The sequence below is a fragment of the Ictidomys tridecemlineatus genome, chromosome 9 (assembly GCF_052094955.1).
Source record: "Ictidomys tridecemlineatus isolate mIctTri1 chromosome 9, mIctTri1.hap1, whole genome shotgun sequence".
Lineage (NCBI taxonomy): Eukaryota > Metazoa > Chordata > Mammalia > Rodentia > Sciuridae > Ictidomys > Ictidomys tridecemlineatus.
This window is the reverse complement of record NC_135485.1, coordinates 35859946-35872604: the sequence shown is the minus strand read 5'-3', so window position 1 is coordinate 35872604 and position 12659 is coordinate 35859946. Positions and strand designations below refer to the sequence as shown.

Sequence of the window (12659 nt, the reverse complement as noted above, 5' to 3'; positions counted from 1 at the left end):
GATGGAACAGCAAAGTGGAGGCCGTGCGTGTGTCGGTGGGCGCTGGCAGAGTAAGCACATTTGGCATTTTTAAAGCAATAGCTTGACAAATAAACAGGGGGTCCACTTCTTAAGTTTGGCGAGAGTCCGCCCAGGTAGTTGAAACCGCTATTATCAGGAGGAATCTCTTCTTCCTTTTGTCACCACTGACATTCCTCCTACCGCTAGCTGCTCAACGGGAGGGTCCCAAAGATTATATCTGCCCAGACCAGATCCCCTTTCCTCACTCACCGCCGCCTCCTACCCCTACGCCCAGCAAACCCTGTCATCCCGCCCTTTCTCCACCTCCAGCACTGACAATGGGTACAAACAGGTCCTCGCACAACCTAATAGAGAGGAGCTTCATTGGTTAGATCCAAATCCCGGCGGAAGAGAGGAGGACCAGGAGGGAGAAGAGGAAGCCCAGCTCCGCTGTGGGCGGAGATACATTGGATTGAGGGCTTGCAGACCTGGAGAGGGGCGAAGGACCTAGGTCCCCGTCCCCAGAGTTACAGGTTGGAACAAACTTGCCTGGCTTTGCGTCGCTGACGCGTCCAAGTTAACCCCTGTACCTTGATGTGCCGGCACCAGAGGGCGAGGAGCGGTATACATAGCTCTACATACACATTGAACGCTGAGCGAGGAAAGGAGGGGGCGAGGAAAGGCAGGTTCCGCCTCCCCTGGCCCGCGTGCACACACACGCCCACCGCGGCTCGGGCTGGCGGAGCGCGGGCGAGTGTGAGCGCGGGCGAGTGTGAGCGCGAGTGTGCGCACGCCGCAGGAGCCACTCTGCCCTCTCCTCGCACCCTGCTCAGGGCATCTTGAGAGCCTGGAAACGTGAACAGGCTTAAAGTATGGCATGTTGCAAAGATGGTTTCTGCCAAGAAGGTACCCGCGATTGCGCTGTGCTCCGGGTTCAGTTTCGCCCTCCTGCACTTCCTGTGCCAGGCTGTTTGGTGAGTTCTCTGGGGTCCTTGGGGGGCGCGGGGGGAAAGGAGAGAAGTGGGTAGCTCTTGGCCCTCTCTGTCCGCCCACCCCTCTCTGAGCGAAATGGACCTGCTTTACTGTAATATCGTGGGCTGAAGCCAAGCTTTTCTGTGACCGCGTAGATGCAGAGAGGACCAGGGGCTCCTGGTGCAAAAAGAATGTGGGTACAGGGGTTCGGGCTGCCAGGGGCAAGGGGTGCGCTTTTCTGACCATTTTGGTCTTCCTGTATTCCAACCCCCAACCCTGTCTCTAGCTTGGGGCAAGCGACTATTTCCCTAGAAGGCAAACCTGTTTCCACCTGTTCTCAGTTGCATTCTTAAAATAATCCTTTCCACCCCCGTTTTTTTGGCTCTTGCAGTTTAAACGAATCCCCAGGACAGAACCAAAAGGAGGAGAAATTGTGCCCGGAAAATTTTACCCGCATCCTGGACAGTTTGCTCGATGGTTATGACAACAGGCTGCGTCCTGGATTTGGGGGTATGAACTATTTTAGATGCACAAGTGTGTTCTGTCTGTCCCTTCCTAATCGGTCTGTCTGTCTGTGGAAAAATCATTAAGTATGCCCTGTGTGCAAAAATGAAAAAATTCTCTTTCTGGCCCTCTTCCCCCTACCCTCCCTCCGCCAGTTTTCCCTCTCTCTTCCTCTCCTCTCTTGGTGAGACCTATGACAAGAAGACCGCCCCCACCAGTACTTTCCCATCTCCCTGCCCCCTCAGAAGCTTTGCCTCTCCTCCACACTAATTACCTACCGACCTGACAGCAGGGTAGGGATGGTTGGGGAGAGAGGAGAGTCAACAACAGATTTATTTGAGAGCTTAGCTGAGACTGCCCTGCTCCCTGTGAACTGAGTTTCCCTCAAACTGGTTACTTGGCCCAGAGCAGGTTCCACTGGAGGCAGCTGATCTGAAGTCCCTTGTCCTCCCACGTGTCCCTTTCTCTGCCAAAAGCTCGGCCTGTGTTCTACCTAGGGCATGAATCTGGGGCACGAAGCTGACTGCTTTGCTAGGGAACTCAATCCATTCCTTTTCTCTTCATTTTACTTTCTTTAGGAAGGTGGCATTTGCTTCCCTGCTAAGATGATGGAGTCAGTAGTGTTCAGCTTTATTTCTTCTTTCAACCATATACATATATAGCCTAACAGATAATCAGCCATTAACAGTACTGTTGCTCTCCTATTCATATTTTCTTTGCATATATAATAAGAACCTATGTGGCAAGCTCTGTGCTGTAGCTTCAAACAGCTTCTCAGTCCAGTTCCATGAAGATAAGTGACTTCCTAGGATCCCACTCACCAGGTCGGCCCACCTCTTCTAATAGCAAAGTCCCTGTTCTTTCTACTGTTCTAATTACCCTTCAGCAAATGAATTGAATAAGAAATAAACACTAGTTTGAAGGAGCTTACATTCTTTTAGCAGTAATAATAGTACCAATAATAACATCCACTAATTTTGTATTCATTATATAAAATTTTCATGTAGACCATGCATTTTTACAGGTATTTCTTTATGCCTCACAACAGCCCCAAGAGCAAACCCTAACTTTATCCTTTTTTTTACAGATGAAGAAACTGAGGCTTGAAAAATTAAGTAACTGCTTCAAGCTCACAGTTAGTAAATGTCAGGGACAGAATATGAACCATGATTGATTGTGTATTTAAAAAATAAACCATGTAGATTGGGATGGTATTATGTACAATGAGATGTGATCAATATCACATAATATTAGAAACATGGAGGAATCTAATGCTTCCTATTGAGGCTATATAAGAGAGAGATGGTGGGAGAATAGAGAAGGCAAAAGAGTGGGGAGTGGACAGCATTAGATATGAGGGAGGATGAGTGTGATCCCAGGTTAGAAAGAGTTGTTGGAGATAATGTAGTTGGATGGAGTAGAGTTGATGATTCTTTGAAATCTGTCTAAGGTCATTCTTCTCATTTAACAAATGAGGCAACGAGGACAAGAAAGGATTTAGACAAGGACACATAGCATATTAATGATAGGCTTGGATCAGGTCTTCTGAATTCCAAATGATTTTTTTTTGTGTGTGTGTATGTGTGTGTGTGTATTTTATTGAGAAAGTCATGGGAAGCCACTGAAGGCATTAATTCAGTATTTGTGTGTAGACAGTGATAAAGATGGATGAAAAGGATGGGAGTTTTTTTTCTGGTTCTTTTCCCATTGCTACTCCAGGGATAGGTTGCCCACACTGCATTTGCCTTCATGCAAATCTGAAAAGAGGCTTCATTAGAGAAGTGAATCATTTGTCAAGGCATGATCTTTCATAAGTGACTGGGAAATTATCATTTTAGATCAAAAATAGTTTTGTGGAGAATGTTTCAGATGATGTGGTGCCATTTAAAACTATATTATACCAATAAGAGAGGATTTATCTGCCCAGAAAGGGTAAGTTTTAAACATGACATTTCAAGTAAAAAAAATAAATTAATTAACAAAAGCATCAACTAGTATATAGTTTAAATATGCATCAGAGAACTGATGTACCTGAACATAAATGAAAGTGAAAAGCCATAACTGGAACTATATGGTTTTATTATTATAGGTTGAAAGTTAAAATAATATCTGTCTAATTGGTTATAAAGCAAGTTGCAATTCAAAAGGGAGAAGGTATCCATTGTATATGGATTTTATTTTTTCTTTTTGACCATGTACTCTCTCCTGTAACACTATATTGATAATGAGTGAAAACAATCTGTGTAAGCCAATCCTGGATTTTGGTTAACTACAATACTGCTAAATTACTCATCTTACTTCTCATTGCCAAGTGATCTGCATTATTCACCTGGGCATACTTTCAAAGCATTGTGGGAAGGGGCTGAATTCTCCTCACTTTAATGGTTAGCAGTTAATTAATGATTAAGAATTTACTACAAAGTACAATGTTAGGCTTTTTTTTTTCCTTGTACTCTGCTCATAAATATTTGTGGTAGATGTGATTCATTTTTTTTTAAGAAATGGGTCATTTTCTAAATGTGTACTATTCCAAATGTGACAGATGAATAGTAATTATCACCTGCAGAAAATGTGTTATCTGTTTACATGAAATTGTAAATGTGCACCAACTGAAAATAATAAGAAAACTTGTTGTTAGCACAGACTCTGGATGCTAGAAGTTTGATCCCTTCTATGACATTTTATACTTTGTGGAAAGTTTGACATTTTATAAATAAGATGAAAACAATTCAGATTTTGACTGGTACACTATAAATATGGATCGACTTCCTGGTTCCTTTAATCCTACTTCTGCTCTTTGTGGAACATTTACTTTTTATCTGTTTATACAACTTTGCTGTGTTCCATTTAAAATAAAGCTAAAAGCAAAGATTTGAATTGAAATTGGATGGTTTGTGATTGCTCAGTAGGCCAGGCAGGGGTTGAAATAGATTTGGAAACTAAATTACATATTTTTAACTCAGCAGCACAGCTTGCAGTGGGGAAATAAAAGGAGCTGAAATGGTTCTCTTCTTTTCATCCCTCCAGGATCTCTTCTCCCTTGTCTCCACATTCTCCCTTTGGGGAAGAAAAGGGGAAAAGGTGAGAAGAGAAGGAAGGAGGCATGTTGAGAGAAGCTGGAATGGGACTTCAGAAGGGACATAGCTCTTTCAACCTCTGATGAATCAGTTGCTATCATGCTGAAGTAGCTTGGACCTGCTTAGAAGTGACGCACAAGAGAACCCTTCCACAGAGAAGCTAGAGGATCATTCCTCTTTGTTCTGGTCCACTTTCAAAACTGTTATCTGCCTTTTTAAAAATGCATAGCTAGGTTACTAACCACTGGCAGATAATTTGGGAATCTTGCCCTAACTCAATTATGCAAGGTTGCTCATAACATAGTAGGACTTGACTGCACATTAGTGGTGTCCTTTACAGTTTTGAAAACATTTTTATATACAGTATTTACTAAGATTATCACATAGACAAAGAGAAGTAGGGAAAGCCTCATTAATCTCTTAGAGAAGAAGGTAGAATTTCCCAAGAACTCTACAGTGAGTAATAGATGAGGTCACAAAATCCAATCCAACTTTAAGCCCTTAGGCAGCTGGTCTATTGCTAGGTCCACCTCTGAGGCTTTTTGCATAATCCTATATATCATTAATTGAATTGTCCCCAAAATGCCTTCTTGTTACTCAGTTACATAAATTCTTGAGATAAACAAAACTATATTTCCCCCAAAGGAGTGAAATGAAACTCAGTTCTTCCTGGTACTGGGAATTGAGCCCAGGGACACTATACCACCGAGCTGTATCCCTAGTCCTTTTTTTTTTTTTTTCTTTGAGACAGAGACTTGCTAAGTTGCCAAGACAGACCTTAAATTTGAACTCCTCTTGTCTCAACCTCTGGAATAGCTAGGATTTCAGGAGTATACTACTGAAATAAGAACTTTGATTCTAAACATTTTATAACATTTAAAATGGAAAAAAATGAATGCAGAAACTTTTATTCATTGAGGTTAATTGAAATATTGTCTCACAAAAAACAAGTTTTCCAAGAAATGCTTTCAAATGATTTATATCTCAAAGTGAGTTCCTGTGTACTAGCTTTATTAATTGAATGTCAACAGAGAACACATTTTTTAAAATACATGGATGTAAAATACATTTCAACTCCACACAGTGATAGAAATGTAAAGCTTCATTCTCTTTTGATTTGTTACATTCATTTATTCATTCATTTATCTATTCATCTATTTATGTGCATTGAGAAATTACTCTGTGTCAGAATAATGCAAGGCTGTGAAGATATGGTTCTGATCCAGCATTGGCCCTCATAGTCTTTATGGAGAGAAATAAAAATAGCAAAGAAGCAAATAACAAAATAATTAAATGAAAATGCTATGATAAAAGCTAATAGCATGTAAGAGAGAGAAAAAGAATTTGGATGGGGGAATCTATTTTAGATAGAAATGGTAGTCAAGGAGGTTTTTCAAATTAAGAAAGACCTACACATGGCAGGCATGGAAAGTGTAGGAGAAAAGTTATTTTCAGGCAGAAAAAATAAAAAATAAAAAGCCAGTGCAAAGTCCAAAGGTATATTGTACAGAATTGTCATTTAGACAGTGAAAGGTGTTTGTTCTGCCTGTAGTCAGAAGGCGAGAGCAAGTCTTATAGAATGAGTTTGGGATGGTGAACAGAGTCTAGGTCATGCAAGACCTTTGGGGATCCTGTATAAAAACAGATTATTTCCTCAGTGAACCTGAAAATTGTTAGAATTCTTTAAGAGGAGAGATTTTCATGCTATTACTTAGATAGTAATATGATCCATCTAGTTGCTACATGAAGAAAAAGAGGCAGGGCAATATGGAAACAAGAGAACCAGTGAAGAAGTTTTTTTGTTGTTGTTTTTGGCAGGTTAGAGTTCTCTCCATTAAGTTGATGGTTACATGGAAAAACAATATAGATGTAGTAAAAATGGGTGTAAGTGGATAAGTGGAATCAGTTGAGGCTTTTTTTTTTTTTTGGTAGGTTTAATTGGACGAAGAATTGCTGTTAAATTTGATGTGGGGGGTGATATACAAAAGGGAAACTTTTTAAAAGATTGCTTGTTTTCTATTTTGGGAAAATGGGTGAGGATGATATTTTTTAAAGTTAAGGAGGGTTACCCAACTTTCTGCTCTCATGAACTCACACTGTAGTGGAAGAAATGGAAAAGAAGCATCAGAGATAAATGGTTTATAGTGTGCTAGATTTGCTGAACTGCTATTGAGTGGACTATTAAAGCAGGGGAGGAGGTTGCAGTTTAAACTTGGGCGTAGTTAGGGAGAGTTCATCGGGAAGGTGCTATTGAACACTGATCATAGGTGAGTAAGAGCTTAAGCCCCATTTGGGTGGGGTCTTGGGGAGAGATGAGATTCTAGGTGCGAACATGCATGCCTGTGCTGCAGGGATAAGGAAAAAGAAGGTGTCTATGTGATGAAGACATAAGGTTGTGCAAACCTTTGAATGCTGAGGACTTTGCTTTTCCTCAGAGTCAGACCAGTCACGACTTGAGGGATTTTAGCAGGGGCAAGTTCCGCTAAAGACTCACCTTGACTGCTGTGTTGAGAACAGTCAGTCAGAGGCAAAGACAGATATGCAGAGGTTTTTCACAATAAACCAGGCAAAAGAGGATGGATATTTTGTCCAAGCTGGCAGCGGAGAAGTGTGTCATTTTCTAAGAAATGATTGGCTTCTGCCCATATTTTGAAGTTAGAGTCAAATGATGACAGCTAGACTGTGGGATATGACAGAAAGGAAGGTGTGAAGGCTGACTCCAAAGTTTTTGACTTAAACACCCAGTAAAAATGGAGTTGTTAAATTATAGCAGAAGCAGATTGGGGTATGATGAACTGTTTTATGTGCCTAAGTTTGAGATGCCTACTAGAATCAAGTGGTCATGAGCCTGGAATTTAGGGATGATGGGCATGTCAACATACATGTTATTTAAAATCATAAGACCAGAGAGGTCACTGGGAGATTACAGATGTTAGAGAAGAGGCTCCAATATTGAGCTCTGATGCTAAGCAGAGAGAAGGGAAAAGGAATCTCTTTCCCGGAAGATTGTGGAGGCATGGCTGGTGAGGTGTGATAGCAGGAAAACAGAGTGTGCATGAGTAGGAAAAAAACCAGTATTTTAATTAAGTTAAACACTTCTGAGAGTTCAAGAAGGGAAAGATATGAACCTAAAATTGACCAATAGATTTTGCAATGTGCATATATTCAATAATTTTGACAAGAGCAGTTTTTAGCAGTATGGTGAATGAAGAAGTCTGGGTACATTCAAGACAGAATGAGAGGAATTTTCTTCTGGGTGTTTGTACAGGAAGTAGATAAATGGGATAGTAGTTGTAAAGAGACAGAATCCAGAGAGCTTTTTAAAAGTGGGAGAAATATGATTACTTTTAAAATTGGCAGGGAAAATACTATAAGTGGAGGGAACTGATGGTATGTATTGATGAAAGGAATTTTTTGTGCACCTTAAGCATGAAAACTGGATATAATTGATGATGAAGTTAAATAGGGAGGGAAGAAGTTGAGGCAGTGTGTACAGATTTTCTTTTTCAGAACTTTAAATGTGAAAGAGACACAGAGGGTTACCTTTTTTAAGGTTAGAAATATCATAACTTGTTTGTGTACTACTGAGAATAATCTAGTTGAGGATAATTTAATGTTAGAGTGGAGGGAAGGGACATTTGAAAGAAAGATCCCCTTTAGAAGATAGACTGGACTTTCTTATTCTTTCAATTTACCAAAACCAAACAAAACACAACAGTTATGTTATTCCTGTGTTAATGCAGGAATATTCAGAGGTAAAATGATTACGTTATGAGAGCTGTAAACAAACCACTCCATCCTAGTTTGAATGGACTGATTGGGTGGTATCTCTACATAGATGGGGTGTGGCTGGTGAGGTGGATCACTGTGGGCATGCCCTGGAAGGGGCGATCTTCTCTGTGTCCCCTTCTCCTTTCTCCCCTTCTCATTTCAGTGATTCCTAGTAGCCATGAGCTGAACAGCTTTTCTCTGTCATGTCCTTCCACCATAATTTTCTGCCTTACCTTGGGCCCAGAGTAGTGGAGTTGACTGAACATGTATTGAATCTCTGAAGAAGCCAAAATAAACTTTCCTCCTCTAAATTGCTCTTGTCAGGTATTTTGGTCCTGGTGACAAAAGGGTGACTACCGCAATAGTACTATTATATGTTTACATTTTCTGTAAAGTAAGGATATGAAGGATGCATTTGGTGTTTCCTGAAACAGGCACTGCAAAATATAGATTGTGGGATATTAGTAAATTGGTGGATATTTAGGTAATACTTCGTGGCTTATTAGATTTTTTTCAGGTAGAAAAAATACCATAGCTAATACTTGTTTATCATTAAACATTGCTGCTTTGTACCAGGCCTTTACAGATATATTTATTCTAATAAGCCTCAGGTGCATATAATTGATTTCTGGATTAAAATATCCTTGATTTATGAAACATTTTTATTGGCTCACACATAACCTTCTTTCCATTCCTCCATCTATACATCTACCCACCCATCCATGTACTAATTAAAATATGGTAAACATACCAACTAAACCATTAGCCAGCACAGAGTAGGACCTTGACAACTTTTATTCTGCTATGTGCTCCCTTCATGCTATCTTTCTCTCTTCCCCTCCCAAATTAACCACCACTCTGAATACTTTTTGAATTTATTTTCAATTTATAAAAAGTTATCTTTTTTTGAAAGTATATTTTAAATGTTTAATTGCCTTGAAATGTCTGTATTTAAACTTTTGATGTTTTTTAGACTTAATTATGTATTGCTTAGCTTCATTCTTATTGTTGCATGCTGTTATAGATCGTTCATTTTAACTGTTGTGTGATATTCCCATAGCATAGAAACCAGCTTATTTATCTTCTCTGCTTGGCAGTTGGCTTATTACTTGTTTCCAAGATTGTATTGCTGTGAATATTCTGGTCCAAATTTCCTGCTGTAAATGTACAAGAGTTTCTTTTGCATACATATCAAGGAATAGATTTTTCTAGGTCTTCGTGTAAGTGGGAGTTTCACTTGAAAAGATAATGCCAAACTGTTTTTCATGATGAGTTTGTAAGATGAAAGTCCCTTTTACAATGAACATGAGATTCAGAATCCAAATACCCTTTAATGTCAGGGAAGAGTGTGTATGTTTGGGTGTATGTGTTTCCTATGGAATATTTGACATGGTAATTTTATCCTGCAGGGATCTTATTTTTTTCTGAGTTTTGTCACGATCTAATGTAGTTGAATATTTTTTCTCGTCTTTACTGGCCATGAGTGAATATTCTTTTTCAGTGAATTGCTTGGCTTCATATTTTTGCACAATTTATTGTTGCTTTTCCTATTCATTTGATAGCTTTAATTATTTGCAGAATAGACCAGCATTGATAGAAGGATAATATTATAAAAGAAGCATTAATCTTTAATGTCTCCTAAGTAAAAGAAACTTCTAGAAACCTATGTTTTCCTGCTTTCTTAGCAATATTAATGGATATCTGTTATTTTTTTTTAATATTCAGGAAAGCTTTATTCCTGTATTTTTGTAAATGACAGGGAAAATTAGTGATTTGGGTATATATTTCACTTAAGATTCTTTGTTGTTTTCCCTCTTAAGTTTTTGAAATCTCTAGAATTTTAGACACCACTAGTGGATTTAGGTGGACACATGATGTGGATGGCTAAAAATTCCAGCACTGTTTCCCTTAGGTGCATAGCTGGGGAGCCAATGTAGAGAACAAGGATTGACTAGTTTTAAGATGAGCAGAACACCTTAGGGCTTTCTCATGATGTAACAGCAAATTGGAAATCATTTTTGGAGAAAAATTAAGCAGTGATACCCTCAACCAGCTCTGTGACTGCTAAAGTAACTAGTGAAAAATTATCTGATACTTTGTTAATTACCTTCACTCTTTCCCAGTAAGATAGAATCATTAATTAGGTGGAAGTATTTTCCTGAATTGCTCTTGGTCTTGGCTCTTTCTTGGACTTGTTAAAGACCACCTTGCTTGCCTTACAGAAAATTTCTTATAATCCCTTAGAGAATTACAGTAATCCTCCTGCCCCCAGCCCGCCCCCCCAAAAAAACCTCCAGAAAAACAAGAAAGAAAAAAAAAGAAGAAAAATAAAATTTCCTTATTATCAAAAAATAAGCAGGATTTTGTAATAAAAGATGTCTTTGATGTTACACGAATGCATTTAAAATTATGGGAAGAAGTCTTTCCAAGCTCAAAATTATTTGGTTTCTATGTAATTATGCTCTTAGTAAGGTTGATTTGAACATCCTAAACAGTGGTATTAGAGGAAGCGTCTCTAAGAATTATTCTTAATTGCATAGCGACCATTATTCATTGACACTTGATTTATCAGAAACCTATTACATTTAAGGCTTTTGATTGGTTCTGGGAGAGAATACAAATATAAATAAGACACAGTTTCTGCTTTAATCTGGAAATATTTTTAGCTTAACTGATGCAGCAAATGAATCTCATTTTTTCCTTTTGAAGGGTTTTAAAATCACTACTTGAGATGATATTAGAAACATATTGAAACACATAGTTATTCAGCACCTAGTATGTGCAAAGCACTGTGCTAGTTTGGGTCTTCATAAAGGATTGAGATTTCACCTTTGCTGTAGACAGACAGACTCAAGCAGACTGAAATGAGAATAAAGTAAAGGCATAAAATGGTACTGCAGGAATGTAGCTTAGAAGCTACTCATGAACACAACAGGAATTATAGGTATTTCATATTATTGACTAGATATAAAATTCCACATTTACTTGAATAATTGTTTATTATTTTATGACATAATATAATATTGTAAAGCTAGAACACATTTAGGAGTTTAATACAAGAGAGTTAGCATTCTGATTTTGGCATACAGTATTTAGCCTCTGTGAGCTCAGTTTCCAGATACAAAGAATTCTTATGATAATAGCACTGTAAAGCATATTGTGAGGATTTAAAAAATTAATATATGAGAAGAGATTCATATAATAGATCTTTAATGAATAATAATTGTTATCTCTCTGCTTATTGCACTTTGGGGGAAAAAATCCTATTCCTTATCCTCTGTGAGCAGTTGCCCATAGAGGTGCTCTGTGGATCTGTTCACTCTTTATCTCCATTGCCACCTCCCTGTCCAGGCCACCATCATCTATCAACTTGCCTAGAGTAGGAGCTGTTCTGCTCTTGCCGCTCTATAATTATTGACCATTCAACTGCCAGCATGATTTTGTAAAAAATATAATTCAGTCATGATCTCTCGGTGATTATGGGATAGAAATGAAACTTCTTATAATAGCCTACAAGAAAAGTGAGAGCTAAGCTGATATCAGAGGAAGAAACCCAGGGAGAAAACATGGAGAGGGGGAGAGATTAACCTCTGTATTCCTTTCCTAGGGCTACCATGACACAATACCACAGACTAAGTGGCTTAAACAATGGAAAGTTTACTTTTTCACAGTTCTGGAGGCAGTAAGGTTGTTTGCTTCTAAACCCTCTTTCCTTGCCTTAGAAGTGGCATCTGTTTCCTATGTCTTTACATGTCTTCCAGACACCAGCCAGATTGGATTAGGGCCCAGCCTGGTGACCTAATTTTAATGTAATTATCTCTTTAAAGTCCTTATCTCCAAATATGGTCACATTTCAAGGAACTGAGAGTTAGGACTTCAACATGTGAATATGAGAGTAACATAATTTAGCTTGTAACAACCCCATCTTTCACTGACATTTCTGCAAGTTCTCTTCATGTAATTTTAACAACATTCACTATGACATTCGTATGAGCTCAGGAGTAGCTGATCTGCTGCACCTGGGCTTTTATTCTCTCTTTGTAGCTTTCATTTCTTATCATTCTTTTCCTTCTTTGCTTTGCTTCAGCCTCACTGGCCTCTTTTCTTGTCCTTGAATACACCAAGACCTCTCCCACCTCTTAGCTTTGTTTCTTGTCTGTCTTTCCACCTGGATCCAGTTCTCTCAGTTCTTCCAATGGCTCATGCTTATCCTATAAGTCTTGGGTTAAAACTCACTGCTTTGAAGAAGCAGCACTGTAGGCAAATCTATAGTCGTCTTCCCAGGCTCTCTCTCACCAGCCTGTTATCCACTCTCCCCTTAGAAATAATAGTATT

General features: G+C 38.9%; 1 protein-coding gene across 1 annotated transcript in view; it reads left to right on the top strand.

Annotated features, from left to right (window-relative positions):
* Nucleotides 1-374: 374 nt before the first annotated feature.
* Nucleotides 375-12659, top strand: part of Gabra4 (gamma-aminobutyric acid type A receptor subunit alpha4) — a 73226-nt gene continuing 60941 nt past the window's right edge. The window contains exons 1-2 of the mRNA XM_005319966.3: nucleotides 375-974; nucleotides 1364-1482. Of these exons, the coding sequence (XP_005320023.1) occupies nucleotides 889-974; nucleotides 1364-1482 (205 nt within the window). The 5' untranslated portion in view covers nucleotides 375-888. The remainder of the gene's footprint in view (nucleotides 975-1363; nucleotides 1483-12659) is intronic.